This window comes from Drosophila ficusphila, unplaced genomic scaffold, assembly GCF_018152265.1.
Source record: "Drosophila ficusphila isolate 14025-0441.05 unplaced genomic scaffold, ASM1815226v1 contig_820, whole genome shotgun sequence".
NCBI classification, from domain to species: Eukaryota; Metazoa; Arthropoda; class Insecta; order Diptera; family Drosophilidae; genus Drosophila; species Drosophila ficusphila.
Window position 1 is genome coordinate 24,539 of NW_025064769.1, and position 25,898 is coordinate 50,436.

The following is a 25,898-nucleotide window of genomic DNA, read 5'->3' on the forward strand; positions in this document are numbered from 1 at the left end:
AAGAGCCACAGTTCTCCTAAGAGCATTTCAATTTGATAAACAATGTTTAAATAATTCCACTCACGCATACAAAACAGACGCCACATGCAAATGCAATTAATGGAAGTATTTTTAGTTTCAGTTTTTTAATCTCCTTTTTATTGTTTTCTTTCTCTTTCTGGTTCTCCTGAGCCAAGAGATTGTTAGGTAGCTATCTTTAGTTCCATCTCACTCGGCCATTATCAGGAGCTATCGGTGTTGGCAAGTTAGCTACTCGACCTTTTTATTTACATTTTGATACATATATAGATATAAAAACGTAATTCTTTTTTTTTTTTGTGCTGATCGTAATGTAACTATAATAATATAACATAATATTCCTTTGGGGATGAACAATTTAATATGCTGTATTTCAATAAATAATTTGCAAGAGCTTTTAAAAAATGGCAAAGAATATGATCTACGTATATTAATTATTGGTATCGGAAAGTGACAACAAAGTTACCAGCAGTATAGTACATTAAGATTTTGATTTTAAACAAGATATTTATTTTTGTTTTAAATAAACTAGTTTTAAGCTTGATGATAAATTGAGTCTAAAAGAGTGGCGAATTCAGCTATTTATGGCTTTGTTGTTTGGTGGGGCCTACATCTGTCATCACTGGCGGGGCTCTTGAAAATTCCTCCGTAGCTTTCGCGAGCGGCAACGCGACAACATCGCCTCAGTTGCCCGACGACTGCTGAGTAGCTAACAATTAACGACGCAGTTCTAGTTTTGCGTTCTCGACAGTCTCCCCTATTTTTTTATCCGGAAAGTAAAACAAGATCAAAATGCTGCGCGTTTTGAAGACCGGTGCTCTGCTGCGAGCTCAAACCAAGAACTTCGCAGCTGCGGTGGCCAACTACTCCGCCCTTCCACAGCCACAGACCACGCCCGATGTCCTTTACACCGGGGTAAGTCCAAGTCCTATTTAAACTCCATATCTAAATCCAAATAAAAGTGAAAACAGTCATAAATTGTAGAAGTTATTATCGCAATCGCAATCGGAAGAATTAACTCGGCGGAAAAGAAAGAAAGCATTAAACGTGTTTTTTAGTTGACCTTGAGACGGGGAACTGCAGCTGTTATCGCTCGAAGCCCCTCCTCAAATGCCCTACATATGCGAAATCAAGTTTTTAGGATTTCCAGTTTAGGTTTCCTCATTTGTGTTAAACCGAAAAAGGAAAAAAAAAATTGGCAATTCATCGAAAAGCAAACCTCACGGCATTCAGATCACGTACACCAAATGTTTATCGGCAGCTGTAGGGGATTGCAGGGGATTAGGCTGCCTGAGCGAATCGAAAGACCGGCGACTAAAAAATAGATATCCAAAAAGCGAAAAAAAAAACAACAACAAAATCGCCGGCTGTAGTTGTTTTTGCCACACGCGTTCATTTTTGTTTTTGCTTCTGATTTTCGTTGTTTGCCATTCTCTTTGTTACGTCATAAAAACTAATTTGTTTGCCGCAAATTCTCTCTTTCTTTATTATTCTCTTCGCTTTGCGGTTTCTTCTTTTGTCCGTAGGGAAATTTGCATAAGTTCAACGAATTTGCAATCACTATCTGTTATCTTTAGTGTCACCAATTAGAACGAGCGTTTGTTGGATTTAATTGAGAGAGGTTTGCGGTTTGCAAGTGAGCCAAATGGCTTTTTTTGTGGCCAGATGTGCCAAGAAATCCCATGGAATTGGAGCATTTGGTTGTGAGCCCAACGATGTGAAAATATTGTACACACAAGTTTCTGTGAGACGACAAAATCTTTAAAATTTAAATCGAAATAAATGCAATCAAGCCATAAATAAAATTAAAATAAAAGCTTTGACTTGCCCACATATGCATTTCCTCATATATGTAGAAATTGAATTATGTACTATTTAGCAAACTTAATAATTTGATGTTCGAGATTTTAGACAATTGTAATTGGATAACTTCTAACCCGTTTATTTCTTGTATTTAGTAAAGTTAAAAATTGAAGTTAATAAGGAAAACTCTCAATTGATCCGATTTAATCATCTGTATAATAAAACAATGAAAAATCATACAATTTAAAATTAATTTGCATTTAATATATTTCTTAAACTCCAAAACAGAACATATCTTAAATACTAATTTAAGCATCGTTTTTTTCCATCTTTATAACGCCCACGAATACGGCCAATCCAAAAATCAGCCATAATAATTTGAAAAATCACCCCACCTTCCCACCCGCTTAATAAACTTTCCTATCTGGTTCATTCATCTAATAGTATTTGTTGCCATTGGCAGTTTCCACTTCTTATCACTAGTAGCTCGATTATTTGTGTGGGTCTTTGCTGTGAACATAGATAACATGGCACACTTTATAAGGTCCGAGCTCCCCATCAACCAGTTGGATCGTCTAGCCAGACCCCCAAAAATTGAATACACGTGCCTTGGTCGCTATATTTATGTCTGGCGGAAAGTTTTATATTCGCAAGCATGTTGTGAAATACAAATGTAGATGTATGCAAAAAAATAAAAATTAGTCAAACATAAACATATAGAGAACCGACTTGGGATGACGTGAGGGGTCGAGAGCTCACTTCATTTCAATTCTAATCAGTTAGCCGGTAAACGTTTCAGATTACACGGGTTGGGGGATTGTCAGATACACATGCTAACCGAACAATCAGACGATTGCGATTGAGAAAAAAACACGAACATGAAGCTAATAATAACAAATAACAGCAGTCGAGGGCTTATCATATAAAGGTGCGGCCTGTTTGACACTCCAACAAAACTGTGTAAAATTAAACAAATTCAATATGCGAGATTATGGAAATTATACTAATCGAAATCATTTTATTGCAGCTGTTTATCAACAATGAGTGGCACAAGAGCAAGTCGGGCAAAACTTTCGGCACCATAAACCCAACCACAGAGCAGACCATCGCCGAAATCCAGGCTGGAGATAAGGAAGATATCGATATTGCCGTGAAAGCTGCCCGCAGTGCGTTCAAGTGAGTGTGCAGTTCAGATTTCAATTAATATATTTTATTTACGACTTATATTTTATCTGTGACCCCCAGGTTGGGATCTCCATGGCGTCGTATGGATGCCTCCGAACGCGGTCGTCTGCTCTACCGCCTGGCTGATCTCATCGAGCGCGATCAGGTCTACCTGGCCGTAAGTATCAAGAGCTATTAAGTCAGACATGATATGACACGCAATTTACTTAGAGGGACATGCTAAATTTAGTTACAGCCCTTGCGTGCCGGTTCGGGCAGTAGACTTAAAGTGTTTTATCTGAGTCTCACTGATTTAACTTTTCTAATCAATTCTCTTTTACGTTTCTTATTGTTTTTATAAAAATTATAGTAAATATCGAAGTTTACGTAATAGTTAAAAAGTATCTAGCCAATATAACATATATTTTCACTAACATAGTATTTCTAAAAGATTTTATTTTAGTTCTTGTTTATTAATTATCGAATCTGCACTCACCTTTAACTTTCCCATTTATTGAATTTGCAAGTAAATTTACAGAAATAAGATTCACTTTGAGTAGAAAACCAAACAGTTGATTAACCTTTAAACTTTTTCAATTGATAAATATTTGCTTCAATTTTGTTTAATTAAATATATATTTAAAGATTTCTTTTTTATATTTAATTAACCCCGCCTTTTTTTCTTGCAGAGTTTGGAGACCCTGGACAATGGCAAACCCTACAGCATGTCCTACAACGTGGACCTGCCCACTGCCATCAAGAACCTGCGCTACTTCGCCGGATGGGCTGACAAGACCCACGGCAAGACCATTCCCATGGACGGGGACTTCTTCACCTACACCCGCCACGAGCCCGTGGGTGTTTGCGGTCAGATCATCCCCTGGAACTTCCCCATCCTGATGATGGCCTGGAAACTGGGTCCTGCTCTGGCCACCGGCAACACCATTGTCCTGAAGCCCGCGGAGCAGACCAGTTTGACTGCTCTGTACATTGCTCAGCTGGTAAAGGAGGCTGGCTTCCCAGAGGGTGTGGTCAATGTGGTGCCCGGATTTGGAGGAGCTGGGGCTGCTTTGGCCAACCACAGTGATGTGGACAAGGTGGCCTTCACTGGCTCCACCGATGTGGGCAAGCTCATCCAACTGGCTTCGGGCAACACCAACCTCAAGCGAGTCACCCTGGAGTTGGGTGGCAAGTCGCCTAACATTATTTTGGCCGACTCCGATTTGGATTACGCCGTGGAGACGGCCCACTTTGGTCTGTTCTTCAACATGGGTCAGTGCTGCTGTGCGGGATCTCGCACCTTTGTGGAGGACAAGATCTACGATGAGTTCGTGGAGCGTAGTGCAGAGCGTGCCAAGAAGCGCACCGTGGGCAATCCCTTCGATTTGAACACCGAGCAGGGTCCCCAGGTGAACGAGGAGCAGATGGAGAAGATCCTTGGCCTTATTCAAACCGGCCAAGAAGCAGGGCGCCAAGTTGGTCGCCGGTGGCAGTCGTCCTGAGGGTCTTCCCGGATACTTTGTCCAGCCAACTGTGTTTGCCAACGTTGAGGATAACATGACCATTGCCAAGGAGGAGATCTTCGGACCCGTCCAGCAGTTGATCCGTTTCAAGAAACTGGATGAGGTCATCGAGCGGGCCAACAACTCGGATTACGGATTGGCCGCCGCCGTTTTCACCAAGGATCTGGACAAGGCCAACTACATTGTGGGTGGTCTGCGTGCCGGAACCGTTTGGGTTAACACCTACAATGCCCTCGCTGCCCAGGCTCCATTCGGTGGCTACAAGATGTCCGGACATGGACGCGAAAACGGCGAATACGCCCTGTCCAACTACACGGAGGTCAAGAGCGTCATCGTCAAGGTTCCCGCGAAGAACTCCTAAGAAGGAGCTCCTATTTCCTCCAAGAGGGAAGCTAAAAATGGTTAGCCGCGTTTAGAAACTCTAAACTTTGGCGATAATCTACTGCTTTACATCTACGATCTACATCTCTATATGCACATAAGTATAGATACGTCTGTTGGATATCCCTGTCTACGGCCAGTTTCTGTATTCTTTCCATTCGGTTAACTCAGTTTAAGTGTACATCTCCATTTTGAAATAAAGCTTTTGAGAAATTTGTAGTTTTTAAATAAAAGGCTTCGATATTTGCATTTATTAATTCTGAACTACAGGTCACTTGAAGCTGGGCGGCGGTAAATCAATTAAAATTATGAAATCTGACAAACTCAGTGCAGCCTTAACAAAAGGCAAAGAATTTCCGAAATCTTGGATGGCAAATTAATAGTTATTTCCCCATTTCTCATCTCATGTTCCTTTGTGTAGTTTTGTGTTTTATGGGTGATCCCAATGTTTGCCGATAGATTCTTGGCTTTGTTTATGGCGCACTCTGAACTGAATGTCATTATTTTGCTTATCCCACAACACCAAGACAAAGCAAACAAACGCCGAGATACTTCCTCACAGCTTACACTGCACGAAACATTGATTGGCTTATCATAGAGCCCAAAAGCAAATGGAAAAGTGAGCAGCCAGGACACGGAGCTCGGCAAACTAGCTTTCCCATCTACTGGAAATAAGCTTACATTTATTTGCATTTATTGGCATTTTCCATCGTTTGGTTTTAGCTCGTGTGCTAGTATGTGTGTGTCTGCATAGCAAAAGGACTTAGTCACACATATAGGATACACTGGCACTCAAATACAAACACAGCAGGTCGTCTTTCATCCGACATCAGGACAAAAAGAGGAAAGTTGTCCATTAGATTGGACAGCAGCTGAGCGTGTCAAGTGCTTTGCGGTTAGTGGAGGACTTTTTCTCTTATTTTTTACTTTGTTGTTTTCGAAATTGAATAAGCGCATTTGTATGCAATTTATTTAAAATTTGTATTTCAATTTTCACGATGACCAAAGGCCAAAGTGCAAATGGCTATTTGTTTTATTTACCGGCTGACATCCCAGATGGCACTTACAAAGATGGAAAAGTGCTGACATTTGAATATTTAAATCTCATTTTCGCACCGAATTTTACGAGTCTAATTTATAAATTCTCGAGCCTTGTATTATTTATTAGTATAATTATTTTACTACAGCTTGTATATTTCAATTCAATTTTTGGACATTTTATTTATAAACCTGTGAAAATCGAGTTTCTACTGAACTATAAAACTATATTAATCTTTCATGCTTTATGAGCTTTAATATTTTATACCAGTTTGAATATACCATGAAGTGCTACCTTGTGCGAAACCAAAATTTTACTTTTGTATGCCATTTTCAGTCGAACAAAAATAACTAAGTCAACCATGGCGTATACGCAATTATTTTATATCACCTCCTATATTCAGCATTTCGGCGTTGTTTTTTGATGCCAGTTATTTGAAATTGATTTTCGCTTCATGGCAACCATTCATACACACCGGACAAAAAAATGAAAATTACATGCGAACAAAAAGCAGAACGCAGAGAGTCTGGAAAAACTGTTAAAATTGCAAATGATCCATGGGCAATTTTAATACCCCAAATGGCAGGTGGCCAAGTCGAAAACAGGCGGCTAACAGGACCTCAGCTGGTGGGGTGATAAAGGGGGTGGGGGCAGGGAAAAAAGGGGGGTTGGGGAGGGGATAAAATGGAGAAAGAAATGATGATTGCCAAAAGCGCAGCCGTGCGCATTGAGGCGCGTGCACAGGTGCGCTCGAGCGTTGTAGTTCTTAGTTCAGGCTCGGCTGTTCCGAAGCATAATTGAAAATCATTTTTCACCGGACTTAATGCTCAGCCAGAAATTTTATAAACTGCCAGCCATACTTTAATTATCCGGCAACGCCAAAACTATAACTCAGAATTTGCTGCCCACCCCAAAAAAAAGGCAGAGGAGAAGCCCAAAATAGCAAGTATCCGCCACGTTGGCCAATTTGCAGTCACTTTTTCCAGCCAGGCAATTCAACTTTATCGCAGTGTCTACACTCGATTACATTGTTATGTCCGAAGGTTGCCAAAAAAAAAAAAAAAAAGGGAACGAAGAGGCGGCGAAATCAGAAGAAAATGTAACTACTCCCATTGGGACAACGAAGAGATGCCAGCACTTTGATCATTAGCCGGAAAATGGCCATGGACACGGTGCAGATAAGCCAACACAGCAAATAAAGAAAAAAGTTTGAGGCAACAAAAGGAGGGAAAGTACAATCAGGGGGAAGGGCAAACAAAAGGCTTAACAATGGATTAGCAGTGTAACCCAGATCAAAATTTCAAATTTCTAATGGCAGATAAGGCAACCCAAATTCCCTCAGCCCGAAATTATGCAACGATGATTTCGCCATAAGTGCGTTGAAAAATCGCTAGGGGAAACGCTGGGGAAAACGCAAGTACCCATAAGTGAAAAAATCAAATTGGGTTCAACACACTCACGCAACTGCAGCGCACTTAACCCAATAAAGTGCCTACGATCCAGTTTCAGAGCAGATGTGTCAGCATATAGTCCCCCTCCCTCCCCTTCCCTACCACTCCCCTCCACTCCTCCCTTTAGTCCTGCGATTTCCGTTCGTCGTTGGCCTATTACCTCCGTTAAGCAGGCTAAATGCTTTCACATACACATCCTCGTTTTATGGCCGTAATGCGATTTAAGTACAGTGGGAAAAGAGGAAAACCGCGCGTTAAAATCCGATTTGAAAGGAAGAATGACTCGTGTGAAAAAGTCAAGTCAAAAGTGGATTTTGATTATTAAAATTTCAAAGTATCAAAAATTGTAAGCACATAAAAGATTCTTTTCTCACAGGATGTATTTGTTTAATGAATGATAATCATTGAAACAAAATAAACCTTACCTAAACCCAAATCACTTTCTAGAATTTCTCTAGATATTTGATAGCAAATATATTGAATTTAAAACTAAAAATGCAAAGGACTAACTATGCAATATTTATTTTAAATTCAGGACATCAATGCCCAATGGTTAGTCAAAAATAACTTTCAAACGTCTGTGTCAATATCGATTACTTTATTTTAAGCTCTTTAATTGAGCTCAACCGCTGGCCAAATCAAGCCAGTGATTAAAAAATGCAACATAACCCGCATTTGTTGGATTTGGTCGCCGCAGATGCCATCGATTTTCACGCCATCAACGCCAACAGCCTGAAAATGCGCAAAAATGCTGTTGCAGTCAATAAGGTGGAACTTGGCAGTCCTGCAACAACCTGCAACAACATTCTGTTGCAACAACAGCGGGAACGGTGGCAAAAAGTGCAGCAACAAAAGTGAAAACGATGATGGCTTTGATGCCACTTCAAATGGAAACGTTCCCATACATCATCCTCCCGCTCGACAGCGTTCTCGTCTGCTTCTTAGAACTCGCCGACTGTTGCGGGCCCTTTGTTGTTTGCCGAATGCAATGGCATTTCCGTGTCCGCCCCCTCGGCCACGCCCCCAGTTACACATGTCGCACACGAAAGCGGCAACATCAGTCCACCCTGTAAATCAAAATCGAGGGGTGTTACTCCGATTTCACGGTAACAAGAAGCAATGGGAAATTATTTTCCAGTTAAAAAACTTAAATTTTTATAGAAAGTTTTCTTGCCTGAATGCATACCAAATTTATTTCGAGAAGATATTTTTTTTTTATATTAATGTAATGAATATATTAAGTAAAATGGACAATCGATTTTACAATCTTATCCATTTCAATGTAAACCCAAGTATTATTTTTTACCTAGATGTATTATATTATTATATATTCAATTACTTTTTAATACTTAGGCATTTGGCAGATGTGTCATGCAATAAACACAATTACAATTTAATGCAGAAATACTTTTTTTGTTGAAACAAAACCAACCAAAACTTCGGGTTCAAAAGCCACAAAACTTGTTAATTTTATACTTTTATAATATTAAACAATTTATATGTTTTATTATGTAAAAGGTGTACCTTAATAACAGGTATCTGATTGTCGGAAAACAGGAGAAATGCCTTCTGGCCTGTTCGCTTTTCCCGCGGCCCCGTCACCAATTTTTTCTGGGCCGCGCTAGTCCGGAAATGTGCATAAAGTGGAAGTGTATTGCGCATTGGCGTGAGAAGAGCCATTGATGGGATGATGGGTCTCCCGCCTCCAAATACGTATGCCCCATCTGGGCCACCTCCACTGGAAGCGTTTCGGGGATGCCGGAGGCGCCACAAAAGCCAGACGCAGACGCTGGCGAGGTTGATGAGTTGCCAGGCATTGCATCGCATCGCCATCGCTCTTGGCTATTAACTTGCTCAAATATTTGCTCAGGCAGCCGCGATGCACTAGACGCTAAAAACGGCAAACATGGCCAACACAAGGCAAACAACGCTCGGGCTTTTAAAGGAGGCAAAAATGAGCGATAACGTGGAAGAAAAATGTCGCTTGGTTGGAACACTAAGCCAACAGCAAACTATGCAGCTTCAAAGGAATTACACTTTTTGTTGCAAAGTACAAGCAGAAACCACTTAGAATCCACAAAAGTGTATATAGTTAACGTTAAAGCTTGACTAAAATTCTGTTGTACTTTACAACTTATTTAACAAATGTGGAAAACCGTTACTCATTCCCAAACTTTTATGTAGACATAAAAACGTTTTATGACGTAAATGCCATTTAAGTTTTGCATGAGCGTAAATATTCTAAAATGTTTCCAAATTATATCGTACATTTTATTCTTCTCAGCTAAATTCTATGCTATTTTAAAAAAATAATTTAGTACTTTCTAGACACCAAGTGTCATAACATAATTATATTTCCCCATTTTATCTTCATTCTGTTGTCATATCTCGTTTAATCACAGTAACAAAACGCCATTAAAATGTCTTACTTTCCTCCGTCTAATAAAATGCGTAGAAATATTTCTGAAAAGCTTAAAGAGGCTTTTACTCACAATTGAAGATAAAGCAACACCCTAGCGTTCTTTATGAGGGACTGCCGACGAAACAAATTTAGCTATAACTTCTAATGCCCCCCATGACCTAGGCGAAATTACATTGAAATATATGAAGACTTGCTCCTTTGGCAACTGAGTCTCCATCCCCAGAAAGGACCTTTGTGCGCTGATTCTAAAACCCTTTTTAATTAACTCGCACAAACTTGCGAACAAAACGCGTTCGCGAGTCACAAAGTAACACAGGCGTCGTGAGCCAAAACGCGTTTGCCGAGCCATTTTTATTTGGCGTTACCAGAGGCAGAAAAAGACCTGGCCCAAAACAGATATTCCCCCTCCCCCCCTCTGCCGTCCCTCTACCATTTTGCCAAGTATTTCTGAGTTTGTTTTTCCTGTCAACCAACCCCCCCGTATCCCCCCGGCATCCACATCCTTATCCTCAGACCCTCAGCTTTACAAATTGTATTTCAACGGTTTCGCGCTTCATTAAAATTGCTGTTAAAATAACACACGCACACGCGGCGGGGAAAGGAAGCGGAAGCCCTTGCACAAGGACGCATAGAAATAGCTAGAGATACTCGCATGTTTTCACGGAGAAAAAATGTTGATAATTTCAATTTTGAGTTTTCATGCCAACAAACTTTTTAGGTTACTCAAAAATGCCACAAAGTTGTTAAAACTCCTAACAAAACAATGTTCTTTTCACAATGAGTATTTTAAAATTCATACATTTTATTGGGAATATTTTATGATTTTTAAATGAAAATTAAATAAACAAAATCTTTTTATAACTTTTGGTTATTGAAAAGAGAATAATATTTTTTTATTTATAAAATATTCATATTTAAAGTCTATTTTTTGTTCCTGTGTAGCATTGTGTGTTTGCAAGCGTGAGCCAACTGACAAGGCTTACAATATGATTTTGTGGTTCTGTTCCCTTTTTTTTGAGCCGCATATAAACACACCATTCAACGCACTCGAGCACACGCACACACAAATTCACGAGCAGAAAAGTTAACCCATGAGTTGAGAAGGTTTCTTTTTCTTTGTTAGTTGTTGAATTGAGGCACTGAATTCAGTCATATGCAGCTAGTTTATAGAGTTTTTTAAACTAAAAGCAAACATATACCACAACTTTTAGAACTTTGAGATGGCTGGATCTCTCAAATGAAAGTTGGACAAATTAAATGGGAGCAGTTGGTTTGCGTTTTAAATTATACGTCAAAAGCTTAACTAAAGAATAAAGTTTTAGTTTATGTTTTGATGGACTTTACAGTTAATTAAATCTTTTCAATTGATTCTTATAAATCAATTCGGGCAATATTGTTATTGAATAAATATGAATATTATTGCGTTTAGAACACGAGAACTTCAAAAATAAGTATTAGGCAAAAAAAAATTGTCCTTTATTTATGAAGTCAATTCTAACTTAAGCATTTAAAATTGTTTTATGTGTTTTTATTTGTATAAGACTTAAGTCTTTATGACCCACATTGAGGGAAACTTCTTTTAATGCGCCTGGGCCTCGAAAAATAGCCGCCAGCTAAAGTGTCACTAAATCTCACACCTCGACACCCAAAAGGGTTAAAGAGGGGCCAATTTTTTCGCGGCTTTTATTTTTTCAGGCCATAGCTGGTATTCGTTTTCGTTTCATTTTCAGTGTTTATTTATTTTACGGCCCTTTTTTCTGCTGAAGTTTCTAAAAAAAGGAACAACAAAACAAACAAAAAAACCAAAAATGTTTTCCAATTTTGTGGCCCCGGCAGACAGAAGAGACCTCGATGAACGCCTGACTGAGTGACAACAACAGTTCGGTGGAGGGACAGGATAGGGGTTAAAGGGGGTGGGAGATGATTGGGCGGAAGGCGGAAATTCGGGTCTGGCCGAAGTTTATTAAAAGCCAAAAAGTTAATGAAGCGTTAGGCGCTGCAGACGAAGCCGCAATAAAGCGGTCCAAACATAAAACAGCAAAAGAGCAGGAAATTTATTTATTACTTTGCTATTTCCGCCCAGCCACGTCCCTTAACTTGGCTATTTAAACAAAAACAAAACACAGTACGAGAAGCATTTAAAGTCGCTACTTCAACATTTTTTTGTTGTCTTCATTCTTCTTCTGTCAGAAAACGCGTAGCTGTTGGTTTTAAATTGTTGTTCTCCTTGTTGGCTGTGGTTTTGTCAGCTTTTCCAGCTATTCCCGCTTTCCTCGCTGGCGGGTCCTTTGTCTTTCTGTGTGAGTGTAGGTGCGAGTGTGTGTGTGTGTGTGAGGCGGGAGGACTCGCTTTGGGCCATTGTCTTTGGCACTTGCCTCTAAGCGGCTACTTGAGCAGCGAAACCGGCACGAGCATTTGCATTTACTTCTGCTTTCACTTATTCTTTTCGAACTTTTTTTCATTCTTCTTTGGGTGTTAGCTTTCTTTTTTCTTGTGCTGCAGCAAATGCCGCAGAATGCTTGTCAGTAATTTGTCATTCTCCACGGCGTCCTCCCACTTATTTGTTCCGCTTTGCAGGAGAAGGACAATGGATGGCGCAGAATTCAATGGCAATTAAAGGCAGTTCAGACAAGACAATGTCTGAGTTTATTTGCCAATTATATGAAATAATTGTTCATAAATAAAGCGTGACCTTTTTTTGCATTTAAGATTGCAAAATAAAATGGAATAAAAAATTATGAAAGTTTGCAGATAAAATCAAGTTTGTTTTTATGAGTCAATAATCAACTTTAAATATTTTTTATCATCACTTAAATAATACAAAAATTAATGTATTTTTACAAATTATATTACTTTTAAGTGTGCATAAATTTAATTCTATTATTGCAACAAAAATCCTTAGCCAAACAGCTTTAATGAACGTAATAAGCAAATTAAAGATTTAAAGATACAATTGAATAGAAGGGAATCAGCATTCATCTCCTTTTATGACGAGAAGAGCAGAGCTCGTGATTGTTGATGTCGCAGCTCGCCTTATTTATTGACTGTTAAACTTTTCATTAGCCATTTCGTTTAATTCGCACACAATGGCGTGAGAGTTAAGAGGGCACCGCGGGCAGAGAGAGCAGAGAAAGCAGGAGAATGCGGAGAAAGCAGGGGAAAGCCCCAACAATGGCGTGGAGAAAATGGCAGCGGAAATACGCAGCATCACAAACAAACAACCAGCGGCACTAAGTATAATGTATTTGTGGTGAAAGGCAACCACAGTGGCAGCTTTATTGCCAATGTGTGTAGGTTTGTGTGTGCCTGGGAGTGTGTGCGTGAATCAAAGATACAATCAGTGCGCAATTGTCTGCGTTGATGAGCAGCAGGATCTGAAAGTCGCCCGTCCTTAAACCGACCAATTCCCAAGCCATTGCCCCTACAATATTTGCTCATCTCAGCTCCCTGCTCTTTTTTTATGGCGAAAAACGCCGCGTAATCACAATGATAATCATGACGCATCCCAATACCAAAGGGAACTTGACGAAATATATATAATTTATATTATTACAGTGCTGAATAAAAAGCTTTTCATCTTGGTCATGATAAAAAAAGTGTATGTGGATTGCAATTTGTATGTAAGCTTATTTAGTTTCGAAATTAAAGAAATGCAAACATTTTAAATATCAATATGCTGCTGATTAAGTAACTCATTCAAAAAAACTTGACGAAATGCATAAAATTTATATTGTAAAAGTGCTCAATAAAGCTTTTTATTTTGGTTAAGCTATTTAGTTTCAAAATTAAAGAAATGCAAACCCTTTAAATAATAATATGCTGATTAATTTTAAACATTATTTTATTTTACCCATCATTCCATTATAATATTATGAAAGCTGTAATCAAAAATGGAAATGTGTTGCATGTTTATTCTAATTAAATTTAAATTTAATTTTTGTATTCGCTAGTATTACAAACGGAATTATTGTTTTTTTTTTTAAATTTGGGGCACTCAAATGATTATTACAATTACCTACATTTTATTTGCACAGTAAATGCATTTATTAAATTGTTATTTGCCATAATTGAAATGCGCAACGTAAGAAGCATTTGCCTTTGTGATTTTGAACCGTAATCAACTAGTCAATTGATGTGTAAAATTGGTAAGGCTAAACGCTCTACTTGAATACCATCACTAATTGGATTCAATTTGAAATATGTTTGCAAATGTAATTTGTGCACACATTACATTGAATATAGACTAAGGACTACTAGTATATAGTACGAATCATGTGTCATTCTCCCTGAAAATGTTCAGAACAATGAACGGATTTTCACATGTTTTGCACAAGCTAACAGAACTTAACCTGCTTTTCCGTCTGTTTGGGCCACAAGTAGGTATTTTAAGCGCATTTTCTTGGAGTCACCTTAAAGGCGACGACTTTCGGATTGAATGGGAAACTTAGTAAAATAGCAAACAACTTACAGCGAAATGTACTCGCACTGCAATGTATTCTATTTAAGGGGTTATAAACCTTTTCCAAAACAAAAAAAAAAAAAAAAAATAAAATTTTTTTTTAAAAAAAAAAAAAAAAAAAATTTTTAAAAAAAAATTTTAAAAAAAAGAAGAAAAAAAAAAAAAAAAAAAAAAGAAAGGAATAGGGGGGGGGGGAGGGAAAAAAAAAAAAAAAAAAAAAAAAAAAAAAAATCGAAAAGGAATTTTTTAAAAAAAGAAATTATTTGAGGAGGAGAAAATGGGAAAAAAAAAACACATAAAACAAAAAAAAATAAAGGGGGGTTTTTTAAAAAAAAAAAAAATATTTAAAAAAAAAAAAAAAATTTAAAAAAAATTTTTTTTTTTTTAAAAAAAAAAAAAAATTAAAAAAAAAAAAAAAAAAATTGATTAAAAAAAAAAAAAAATAATAAAAAAAAAAAAATAATTTAAAAAAATCCTTTTTTCAAAAAAAAGAAAAAAAAAAAAAAAAAAAAAATTTTTTTTTATTTTTATTAAAAAGGGTTTTTTTTTTTTTACCCCCACCGAACCCCTAAAAAAAAAAAGTACTTGGGAAAGAAAAAAAAAAAAACAATAAAAAAAATAAAAATTAAAAAAAAAAAAAATAAAAAATTAAAAAAAAAAAAAAAAAAAAAAAAAAAAAAAATTTAAAAAAAAAAAAAAAAAAAAAAAAAAAAAAAAAAAAAAAAAAAAAAAAAAATAATTTAAAAAAAGAAAAAAAAAAAATTAATGCTCATGCGAACAAGGCTTGTGTGTCTGTGCATGTATTATTTGTGCTAAAAACGTCGGCGAGCTGACAGCGTGATGCCAGTCAGCCAGCAATGGCCCGCATAAGTATGCTACAAAAGTGTGTAGTCTAGAAGGATACCGACGCACACACACACACATACACCCACACCCACACACAGGCGGGTCTTAAACAAGCATTCGAGTAGTGTGACATATTACAACGCCCCAACTTCCCCGTTCTGGATCCATTTCGCCCCCATTGCAGTCCACAGACCTTTAAGCGAAACTGAAACCGAAGCTTTCATCCATTTAGATGGCAAATGTCCGTAGGAGATTTATTTATATATATATATGTATGTATAACTATATGTATTAGTGCAAAAGTAACGAGCGGTTTTCGTAGCAGCTACTCACTGACAAAAAATATTATTCAAAAACATATATATTTCAAATTACTTAAACTACTAATTACAATAAAATATTTACTGAAAAGACCTGCAGCAAATCTAGATACTTTCAAATGTTATGGTTTTCATTTTAAACATTTCTTTTGCTTACAGGGAAAAACTTGAATCAATAACAGAAATATTCAAAATACAAGCACTAAATATAATTATTCCATTAGTTTTTCTCTCAGCTTTATTATGATTTAAATTAAATGCTTATATAAGTGCAGTAATTATTTGTAGTGTTACACCCACAAACCGCCCGATGACGCCACATTCAAGTGATTCTTTGTGTACCACAATATTTTATTTTTTGTTAAGAAAATGTGTCAATTTAATGGCATTGCTTTATGGACGTGGTGGATTTGAAAATGGCTGGCCCACCAACGCAAGAATGCATTTCCCACAATTTTCTACTTTCAGTTGATATTTTATTTTCCCTTTTTTGTGGTCATTGCTGCGGTTTGTGGAAAAAAAAACAAAGCAAGATAGAATTTATACGATGATGATGCAATTACAATTGAGTTGTTAATTTTGCAAAGTGCGGTTAACCGAGCGGGCAAAATATGTTGCCAGCAATAAAATTAACAGGCTTTGTACGGTTCTCAGTGGTCAGAAAAACTGACTAAATATATTTTATATATTATATGCAATTAAAAACATTTAAAGTTACCTCAAAAACGGAAAGATTTATGTTTTTAATTATTTTTTGCATATAACTCGAAATAAAATCCCCAAAAGAGCAACCGAAAAATATCATGGGAATTTTCTCTTAATCGCCCCTTCTCACATTGCCCATTAACGAAATCATAAATTATTAACTAGGCACGAAAATCTGCAGCTGGATAAATGCTCTCAGCCAGAAAAGTGCGCTCGAGCAGACAAGGGCCCCAAGTCGAAGGGGATTTCGTATATCCCCAAAAAAAAAAAAGCACAGCCACACACGAGAATGATGATGATCATGATGATGTTGATGATGTTGATGATGTTGATGATGATTATGGCCCGATGACGATGCTGATAATGGAGCTTACAACTCAAAGCCAGCACACAGTTATTTACATGAAAGTACAAATACAGAAACTCTGACGGAAAGTGAACCACACTCACAGGCAAGAGCCAACATTTCCGGCTGTAACACAAACTGTGAACAATTTCACTAGTTCTATTTTGTTTTTCTTATGTTTTCCTTTTCATATTGTTGGCAAGGATAAAGGGCCCCGTATCGCTTCCATTGTTTTGCCAGGCGTAATCACAACAATGCCCAAATAATGACGGAAATACACGGAGCTATCCTGGCCCAATATCCTGTCCAACAAAAAAAAATACAATGTCGATAGCCCATGTGAGCAAAATTGGATAGTGTGTGTCTACAGCTACACAAATATGGCAAATATATTAAATCAACAGGAAGTGCTACGTGATTTGGCAATGCCTAGGACAAACACAAACAATAACCCCAACTATTGCGGCAGAAGCACGAAAACTTAAAGCCAACTGCCAGCAAGATATCTACGAAATTTATCGACCAATACTTTCAGTAGATTCTTTTATATTTTATCAATTTGATCTGATTTTATATATAACATTTTAGTTGAAAGTTAATAATATCCTCTGCAATATTAATTTGGCTTAATTTTTAATATATATTTACAATTTTAATTACATAGTTAGTTTGCCATATTGACTTTATAACTCACCTTATTCCGCCCACATTGAGTATAATCCGATTTTCGCCATCCATGTTGCATGCAACAGTTGTGGCAACAGCAGCCGCATGCCAAACTAATTCTGGGACGGCCCTCCAGCAGGTTGAACAAAGATTTCGATATCCCTCTACTTGCTTTCACGAGTTGCAACCTTATTATTTCACGAGAAGCTCACAAATACGAACACTCAGGCACTCGCGGTCCACACGGCGTATGAGCAATCTGCAGCCGCTGTGAAATACTTTTTAATTAGGCTTGGGCGCAGGTTGCACTTCCTCCTTATTTTTTTTTTTATTTATATTTTGTGGTTCTTCAGCACTCGCAGCTGAGTTTGTTTTGCACTTGCATTTGGATTTCGGCTTTGGCTTTGGGTTTATGGTTTCAGCTTCGCCTATCTCTTCCCTCCATCGTCTTTTTTTACATTTGGCCCTCGGCGTCTCGTTTGTCCTTTGACTGAAAATAAAAAGGAAACAAAATGGATTCCAAGGATTTTAGTCGAGTAATATGCATACCAAGATTGGGTTAATATCTGTGCAGTAATGCGCTGTGCGCCCTTAAGCTAAAATTTTCATGCATATATAATATATAAGTTACAATTTATGTGTATGCAAATACTTAAGGCAAATCCCAGTTGCGCAAAAGTGCGCCACTGTCGAAACTATTTCCCTTTGACAAAGACAAATTTAATTAGATATTTTAGTGGAGGGAATTTCCCAAGTATTTCTTCAACGCAAGTGCTATCCGAGTTAAAGTTTAATTGGAATTTAAATTGCAAGGTGGTTGACAACTGGTTGACTTTGTTGTGTATTCAAAAAGTTTTACTTTGAGTACACATTTGGTTGAAAGTTTCTAATTCAGTTGTCAATTCTCGAGATATTATTATCACCTTTAAAAGTAGGATATCATTTCTGCTGACAAAAACTAAAACCAAGTAATCTCCTAAGGCAGAAAGCGGAGTGAATTTGGTTATATGGGATTTATAGCTTTCTTGGTATTGCCAAACAATCAATAAATCTGAGTGTTTGGGCTGGTAAAATAGGACTTTTAAACTTATACAGAATAACATAGACTAGTTAGAATTCAAACCTAAACATATATTCACAAGATAAAATAATCATACTTTGTAAAGACGCACATTTACAATTGTATAAAAATTCCTTTAAATCGATAATAATAATTTAAAAACTGTTAGCTATAGGAATGTTGTCCAATTGTCCGCTGAAAATTCAATTTAACTTATATAAACAAGAAGAAATAATGGCCTGAATGCATTAAAAGTTTGCGTTACATGAAAATACACTTTTAATTGAATAAACGCAACGTCACTCATACGCCACATCAGCCCATCTGTTGAATAAGAGCTGTTAAAATAAAAAAAACTAAAAACACACATAACACTATAGGTAACACTCTGTAGAGCAAAGAAAGGAGTTTTAGGTGCCGGCCATTTGAGTCTAAAAAGTTTTGCTGTTGATATAAATATGTTGATAAAGTTTCAGTCATGCACGTTTTCAATATTTCGTTGCAAATAAAATTTGTAGAGGTTTATCCCGTATTTAAGAGCTGTAACAAACCGGAATGCAGTTAGTTACGAAGATTGGGTCTCGCAGGTCTTAAACATGTTGAGGTACTTTTACTTTTTATGGCTCTTCACTGTTTGCGGACTGTGGGGAAACCAGGCTCAAAACCAGGAGCCAGCTTTGATTGATCAGATTGCCAACCACCAGTAACAGTGGTTCAGATACACAGCGGCAAATCAGGCTGAGAGTCATGCAAAAATAGACAGACTGAAGGAAGAGATGGAAGGCCAACTACAGGTGCTACAGGTTAATACAGAAATCCAACAATCGAATACAAACAGAATGAAGGAAGGCCAACTAAAAGCGCTCCCTATGAAAATATAATTCCAACTTCAGGCGCTTCACGACATTGAAAAGATGGGCTTGAGGTACTTCTACATTGAAAAGCAAGATCGAGTTAATTGGCTTACTGCCTTTAACAAATGTCGTTAAGTCGGTGGTTATCTGGCTACAATCAACGATGACATGGAACGACGGAATGTCGGAAACCGGATTGATGAAGGGGGTTCATTTTGGTTGGATATCCACTCATTGGCCAAAAACGGCACGATTCTTTCCACTCACACCGGGGTGTGCCACCATACTTTAGCTGGCATGACGGGGAACCGCGTTACAAAAATTGTGGAGAAATCTACCTCGGGAAAATGCAAATTGACAGTTGTTTTGAGGAACACCTAATTATTTGCCAAAGTGACTTATGAGACTAGATACATTAATTTGTGCGATATCAATTTAAATGTTCTGCTCGTTATTTATTTTTTGAAAATCATTTGGTTTACAGGATATCGTTTTGCTCTTCGAGTAATGGGTATAACCAGACTAAAATGAAGCAATGAACATGGACGTGGATAACGCTGACTTCGAGTTGGAGTCCAAATTAGATAACGAGAGTCAGTTAGTGCCTGCAGAAAAGGGAAAAATCCAAAACAATGCTGCCCACATCGGTCTTAAAAAAAAAATCAGCACCAGTAGCAAATTCATTCCAAAATGGGAAGGCGAAAGGAATAGTTTTGCTGGAAACAAAACTACGGAAAAACTAAATAGAGAAAGTTTTGGGTCAAACAAAACGTTTCCCTTTCGCTGCAGCGAAATAATGTGCAAATGAAGAGTGCAGCAAATGGCAACACACACAGACCCATAAATCGAGTCGCGTTTTACTTGTAAATTAGAGTCGGAAGGGGCCAACGAAACTGGCGATGATGGCGAAAATCAATGGCCAAGTGGCGGACTCCTTCGACGACGCGGGAAACGTACTGCGGACAAGGTCGGCCCAGCCATTGTCCATTTGTCCAATTGTCCAGGGCGGAAACAACCCGAGCCAAGTGCCAACCAAGAGCAGCAAGGAGGAAAGAAAATTCTGCAAAGAAGGGGGATATCCTTCTCCTGATATCGAAAAAAAACCTACAACTTTAAGATTATTTTCAATCTTTAAACCGCCGAATACTCTTGCAAGAGTTAAATTACTAATCGATTGCAAACCTTTTGTTCGTAAACTATTATAAAGGCTTACAAGTGGACAAAGAATGTGTATTTAAAATTGAATTACCAGGCGATGAATAAAACACATTTAACAACCAAGCTTAAAAAGCAATGAGTAAATAATAATTATAACAAATAACGACTGGCTTCTTAATATTTTATTTTAATTTGTCATCCATTATGGTTATAAAAAAGTTAAAGTTTTTAGTTAAAATTACTTCGTTTCTATTCTTGCACTCTGTATTCCCAATTCAAGAAATGTATATGAAATTGATTGCAAGTCACATAGTAAATGAAAACTCTTTGACTTTAATTCTAAAGACAAATGTGTCGAGAAAATGTGTTGGTTCCATTAATCATCTAAGAAACACTATAAGACAGCCTCAACATTTTTAAATTTAGGAGACCCATCTTTTGACGAACGACGCAACTCATCGTATCACTTTGTGAAATCAAGTCGGGAGTGGTGGCAGCAGAAGAGCCCGACAGAAATAACGCATACGCCAAGTAAGCCCCGAAAGCAGGGAGCGGAATGAATTTGGGTAAATTTGCAGAAGTAAGAATGAAGAGAATTCATACATATACATGCCAGTATTTACTATAAGTTCGCATTTTTTATGAAAAATCCATTAAATTGATAATTAGAATATAAAAACTATAGAAATGTTGTCCAATTGTCTGCTGAAAATTCAATTTCACTTGCATTATTGAAGGAGCTCCATGCGCGTGTGCATCAGGCTTGAGCAATAAAATATTCTCTATAAAAAAACAAGTGAGTTTTGAGTGCATCATTTGTTTCTAAAATATTGTAATCACTTAAAGACTTGTCCACAAAGGTTGCTGTGCACTCCGCACTCCCAAAGAAAACTCTTTAGCACAAAATAAATTCAGTTTCCTGAAAAACTCGACCTTCATTTGGTGGCATTTACACATGTTAATAAGGTTTCGGTCACGCATATTTTCATTACTCCTTTGCAAACTGAATCCGTTATGGCTTATCACATATTTAAGAGCTGTAACAAACCGGAATGCAGTTAGTTACGAAGATTAAGTCTTACAGGATTTACACACTCAATATGCGGAGGTACTCCTATTTTGTATGGCTCTTCATCGTTTGCGGACTGTGGGGAACCCAAGCTCAAAACGAGGAGTCGTGCTTACTTGAACAGATTTCCACGCACCAGCAACAGTGGTTCATAAACGTAGCGGCAAATCAGGTTACAACGCATGCAAAAATAGACGAACTGAAGAAAGAGATGAAAGGTCAACTACAGGCGCTACAGGTGAAAATAGATATCCAACAACATAAAATTGACAGAACGAAGGAAGATATCGAAGGCCAACTGAAAGCGCTGCAGAAGAAAATAGAATCCCAATATCAGACGCTTCTCGACACTGTGAAGTGTGAAAAACCACAAACTGAACTGAAACCTCCATACTCGTTTTTCGAAAAGATAGGCTCAAGGTACTTCTACATTGAAAAGAACCGTAGAGAAAGTTGGTTTGAAGCCTTTAACTCATGTCGTCAAATCGGTGGTTACTTGGCAACATTCATCAATGAGAAGGAAGTAGAGCAGGTCGCCAACCGGCTTGAAGGCGTTGTAGACCCAATGTGGTTGGATATCCACTCATTGGCCAAACCCCGCACGTTTCTTTCCACTCGCACCGGAGAGCGTCCACAGTACTTGAATTGGGATGTCAATGAACCGGGTATCAAAAATTTTAGTTGTGTGCAACTGTACAAAAAAAAATTGAAGTTCAAGAATGTTTTTATACTCGCCGATTTATTTGTCAACGTGACATATGAGACTAGGTGCATATAGGTACATATATCTGTACGATATGAATATAAATATTCTGCTCGTTCTTTCCTTTTTTTTTTGTTTTGATAACACAGTCTTACAAAATTAAAAAAATTTTGCAACGGAGATGGGGGTGTATTTTTTTGTGTTGGGGGTGACGAAAGACTACAAAAAACATCAAAAAAAGGGTTAGTTAGCCGTAGAAATTTCGCAGTAGAGGCATTTTTTAATTTTTCGCCTTTTTTCGAAACTATAAAAAATAAAACAAATAAAAACACATTTAACAAGCAAGCTTAAAAAGCGATGAGTAAATAATAATTTTAACAAATATAAGCCAGTCGTAATATTTTGAGGTTTTTAGTTTAATTTCTTTGGTTTCTATTCTTGTATTCTGTATTCCCAATTCCAGATATATAAAATTGACTGCAAGAAACTTCGAAAATGAGAAGAAAAACTCTACGCGACTTGTTTGCTTGCAGGCAAAATGCAGCCAAACGACAAAAACCCGGATTGATTTTATTGTTTGCGACTGCCTGCCTTAAAATGCATTATTTATCAGTTTCAAACAAAAGTTTCCAGAGTTAAAATCTTGACCACAGTTTCGTGAACTAATATAAAAATGTATGAAAATCAAAGAACACAGTTAACTTCAGACAAAAAAAATTCTGAAATCGCCTCAAGATTTTCTATGCGGGGATCATAAATAAATATCCCGCTTTGATAGCGATGGGCCAAAGAATCTTAAAAACTATTTTCCTAAAAAGCCAAACACCAGAAAAAGAAATATAGTTTTCTGAAAAACTCAAACCGTGTCAGCGTGTTTAATTTAGTGGCCTTTAACATATTTAAGATACGTTGATAAAGTTTCGGTCAAGCGTATTTTCATTATTTTTTTGCAAACTGAATTTGTTGCGGCATATCACATATAAAGGGGCTTTAACAAACCGAGAAGCAGTTAGTTACGAAGATTGGGTCTTACAGGATTTACACACTCAATATGCGAAGGTACTCCTATTTTTTATGGCTCTTCACCGTTTGCGGACTGTGGGGAAGCCAGGCCAAAAACCAGGAGAAATGCTCAGTTCATGAGATTGCCACGAATCAGCAAAAGTGGTTCGGATACACATCGGAAAATCAGGCAGAAACTCATGCGAAAATAGACAAACTGAAGGCAGAGTTGGAAGGCCAACTACAGGCGCTACAGGTGAATACGGAACTCCAACAACAGACGCTAAAGGACGTTATGGAGTCTCAAAAGGGAGTCATAAAACCGAAAATAAACAAAATGAAGGACGAGATGGAAGGCCAACTACAGGCGCTACAGAAGAAAACGGAAATCCTACTTCAGGAGCTACGGGAAATTGCGTTGACTCAAAAGGCAGTAGTTGAGCCAAAACCTTCGCAAAAAGTTTCACAGACGCGATCAAAACTGTTTGAAAAGATTGGCTCGAGATACTTCTACTTGGAAAAGAATCTTTCAGTAAATTGGTTTGATGCGTTTCACAGATGTCGTCAAATGGGTGGATACCTGGCTACAATCAACGACGAGAAGGAATTCAAGTTAATCGATTCTACCCGTCCATATTGGTTCGACATCACCTCACTGGCCAATATAAAGACGCTTATTTCCACTCGCACCGGGAAACCTCCACCATACACTAAATGGCATAAATTTCATCCGAGGACCAACGTTTTTATCTGTGCAGCCTTCAACAACGTGCTAATGTGGAGTCATAACTGTTATGATGAATTCTCTTTTATTTGCCAAAGTGACCAATGAGAATCGATACATTTATTATGTTTGCGATATGAATTTCTTATTAGAAAACAAAGAAACTTTTGGGTTTAGGGAGCAATGAACAGAAAGAACTGTGAATAATAAATCAGTTTTAAATGTATAAATTCTTTTTGATTTTTTAGCTTGACTAATATCTTAAACAATGCATTTAAAAGCGGAAAAACAAAAACGGTTTAACTCAAAAAATCTAAAAACAACAAGAAAGGAAGCTAGCACCGGCGAACCAGAGCTTTTACTCTATACCCTTGCATTCATCAAATGTCGAGCATATATATATTCGACGATTGTTCATATGAAATATGACAGCTATATGATGGCTATAGTCGTCTGATTTTTATGAAATTTAATTTAAAATTCGAGATTTGTTACTCTATAGTACAAAAATCATGATCTTGTGATGAAAGACAACGCTTTTATAATTTTATTTCCATTCAAGGGTAGTTAAAAAACTTGATGTTCTGAAATTCATACTGGTGGGTAAAAAACAACGACGCTATCAATTTTTTCCATTATTTATATATATACTAGCAGCCGGTACACGCGGTACATAGTAAAAAAAAAAGAAGGTTATTAAGTTCATTAAGCTTAAATTTAATTCATTAAGTTTTAAATTGCTAGCTATTTGAAAGTCTTTCGTGCATTGGAAACGACATAATCCTCCAGATAGCACCATTATTACTTTTACCCGTATAGGGCCCAATTTGATACTGAGTAATTTCATTATTTATATTATCTCTCCGGCTTTGCACGGGTATAAATTATGTAGCCTATGTCAAGAGTAACAGGTATCATAATTCAATTCTTCCTCGAAATAATAAAACAGGCAAAATGAGGTTATGCCGTTCAGAGGAACACTAATGCATTATTTAAGGAGCTCCATGCATCAGGCATGAGAAATAAAATATTCTCTATAAAACAAACAAGTGAGTTTTGAGGGCATCATTTGATTCTAAAATATTGTAATCACTTAAAGATTTGTCCACAAAGGTTGCTGTGCACTCCGCACTCCCAAAGAAAAGTCTTCAGCACAAAATAAATTCAGATTCCTGAAAAACTCGACCATTTACACATGTTAATAAGGTTTCGGTCACGCATATTTTCATTACTCCTTTGCAAACTGAATCCGTTATGGCTTATCACATATTTAAGAGCTGTAACAAACCGGAATGCAGTTAGTTACGAAGATTAAGTCTTACAGGATTTACACACTCAATATGTGGAGGTACTCCTATTTTGTATGGCTCTTCGCCGTTTGCGGACTGTGGGGAACCCAAGCTCAAATCCAGGAGTCATGCTTACTTGATCAGACTGCCACGCACCAGCAACAGTGGTTCAGAAACACATCGGCAAATCAGGCTGAAGCTAATGCAAAAATAGACAGAATGAAGGAAGAAATGAAAGGTCAAATACAGGCGCTACAGGCGAAAACAAAAAGCCAACAAGAGTCGCTTCGGGAAGTTATGAAGTCTCAAAAAGGCAGAAATCCAACCGAAAATAGACACAATGAAGGATAAGATGGGAGGCCAACTAAAAGAGCTACAGAAGAAAACAGAAGACCTACTTCAGCAGATACGGGACTTAAGTTCTTCTGGACAAAAGGGTTCACAACCGCCATCAAATCAGTTTTCAAGGATTGGCTCGAGTTACTTCTACATTGAAAGGCGTGTTCGAGTAAATTGGTTTGATGCATATAACAGATGTCGTCAAATGGGTGGACACCTGGCTACAATCAACGATGAGCTGGAACTGCAGGTAATCAACCGGAGACTCGATTCAGATGTATTTTGGTTGGACATCAACTCAATGGCCGAAAAAGGAAACTTTCTTTCCACTCGCACCGGGAAGCGTCCACCATTATTTAAATGGCACGAAGGACAACCGGTTAACGGAGTTTCTTGTTGTGCAAATTTGGGCGGCTTGAAGATGTTTACTAATAGTTGTTATGATAAATACTTCTTTATTTGTCAAAGTGACCAATGACCAATATTCTGCTCGTTAATCTCTTTCTTTTCTTACTAGAAAACAAACAAACTTTTGGGTTTAGGGAGCAATGAACAGA

General features: G+C 37.4%; 3 protein-coding genes and 1 long non-coding RNA gene across 4 annotated transcripts in view; 2 read left to right on the forward strand and 2 right to left on the reverse strand.

The window, feature by feature from the left end:
- Positions 1 to 17,611, reverse strand: part of LOC108095488 — a 33,250-nt gene extending 15,639 nt beyond the window's left edge. Inside the window, 1 exon segment of the mRNA XM_043209322.1 lies at positions 17,172 to 17,611. Coding sequence (XP_043065257.1) covers positions 17,172 to 17,215 — 44 coding nt within the window. The 5' untranslated portion in view covers positions 17,216 to 17,611.
- On the forward strand, positions 704 to 5,146 carry LOC122320815 (aldehyde dehydrogenase, mitochondrial-like). Its single transcript, XM_043209323.1, is given in 5 exon segments — positions 704 to 933; positions 2,849 to 2,997; positions 3,067 to 3,163; positions 3,675 to 4,442; positions 4,444 to 5,146. Coding segments are annotated over 5 exon segments (1,563 nt in total). The 5' UTR covers positions 704 to 810; the 3' UTR covers positions 4,870 to 5,146.
- A 3,222-nt stretch (positions 17,612 to 20,833) lies between the features above and the next one.
- On the reverse strand, positions 20,834 to 21,116 carry LOC122320816. The gene is made up of 2 exons (XR_006245854.1): positions 21,056 to 21,116; positions 20,834 to 20,997 (listed from the first exon to the last, which is right to left on the reverse strand). It is a non-coding gene; the product is annotated as an uncharacterized LOC122320816 (long non-coding RNA).
- A 1,893-nt stretch (positions 21,117 to 23,009) lies between these two features.
- LOC108097842 (accessory gland protein Acp29AB-like) lies at positions 23,010 to 23,941 on the forward strand. The gene has a single exon (XM_017200372.2). It carries the CDS (start codon positions 23,039 to 23,041, stop codon positions 23,819 to 23,821), a length of 783 nt encoding a protein of 260 aa, XP_017055861.2. The 5' UTR covers positions 23,010 to 23,038; the 3' UTR covers positions 23,822 to 23,941.
- The last annotated feature ends 1,957 nt before the right edge of the window (positions 23,942 to 25,898 follow it).

What these genes read in the sequence shown, in the direction of transcription:
- LOC108097842 (XM_017200372.2), top strand. Translation starts at nt 23,039, where the DNA reads ATGCGAAGGTACTCCTATTTTTTATGGCTCTTCACCGTTTGCGGACTG.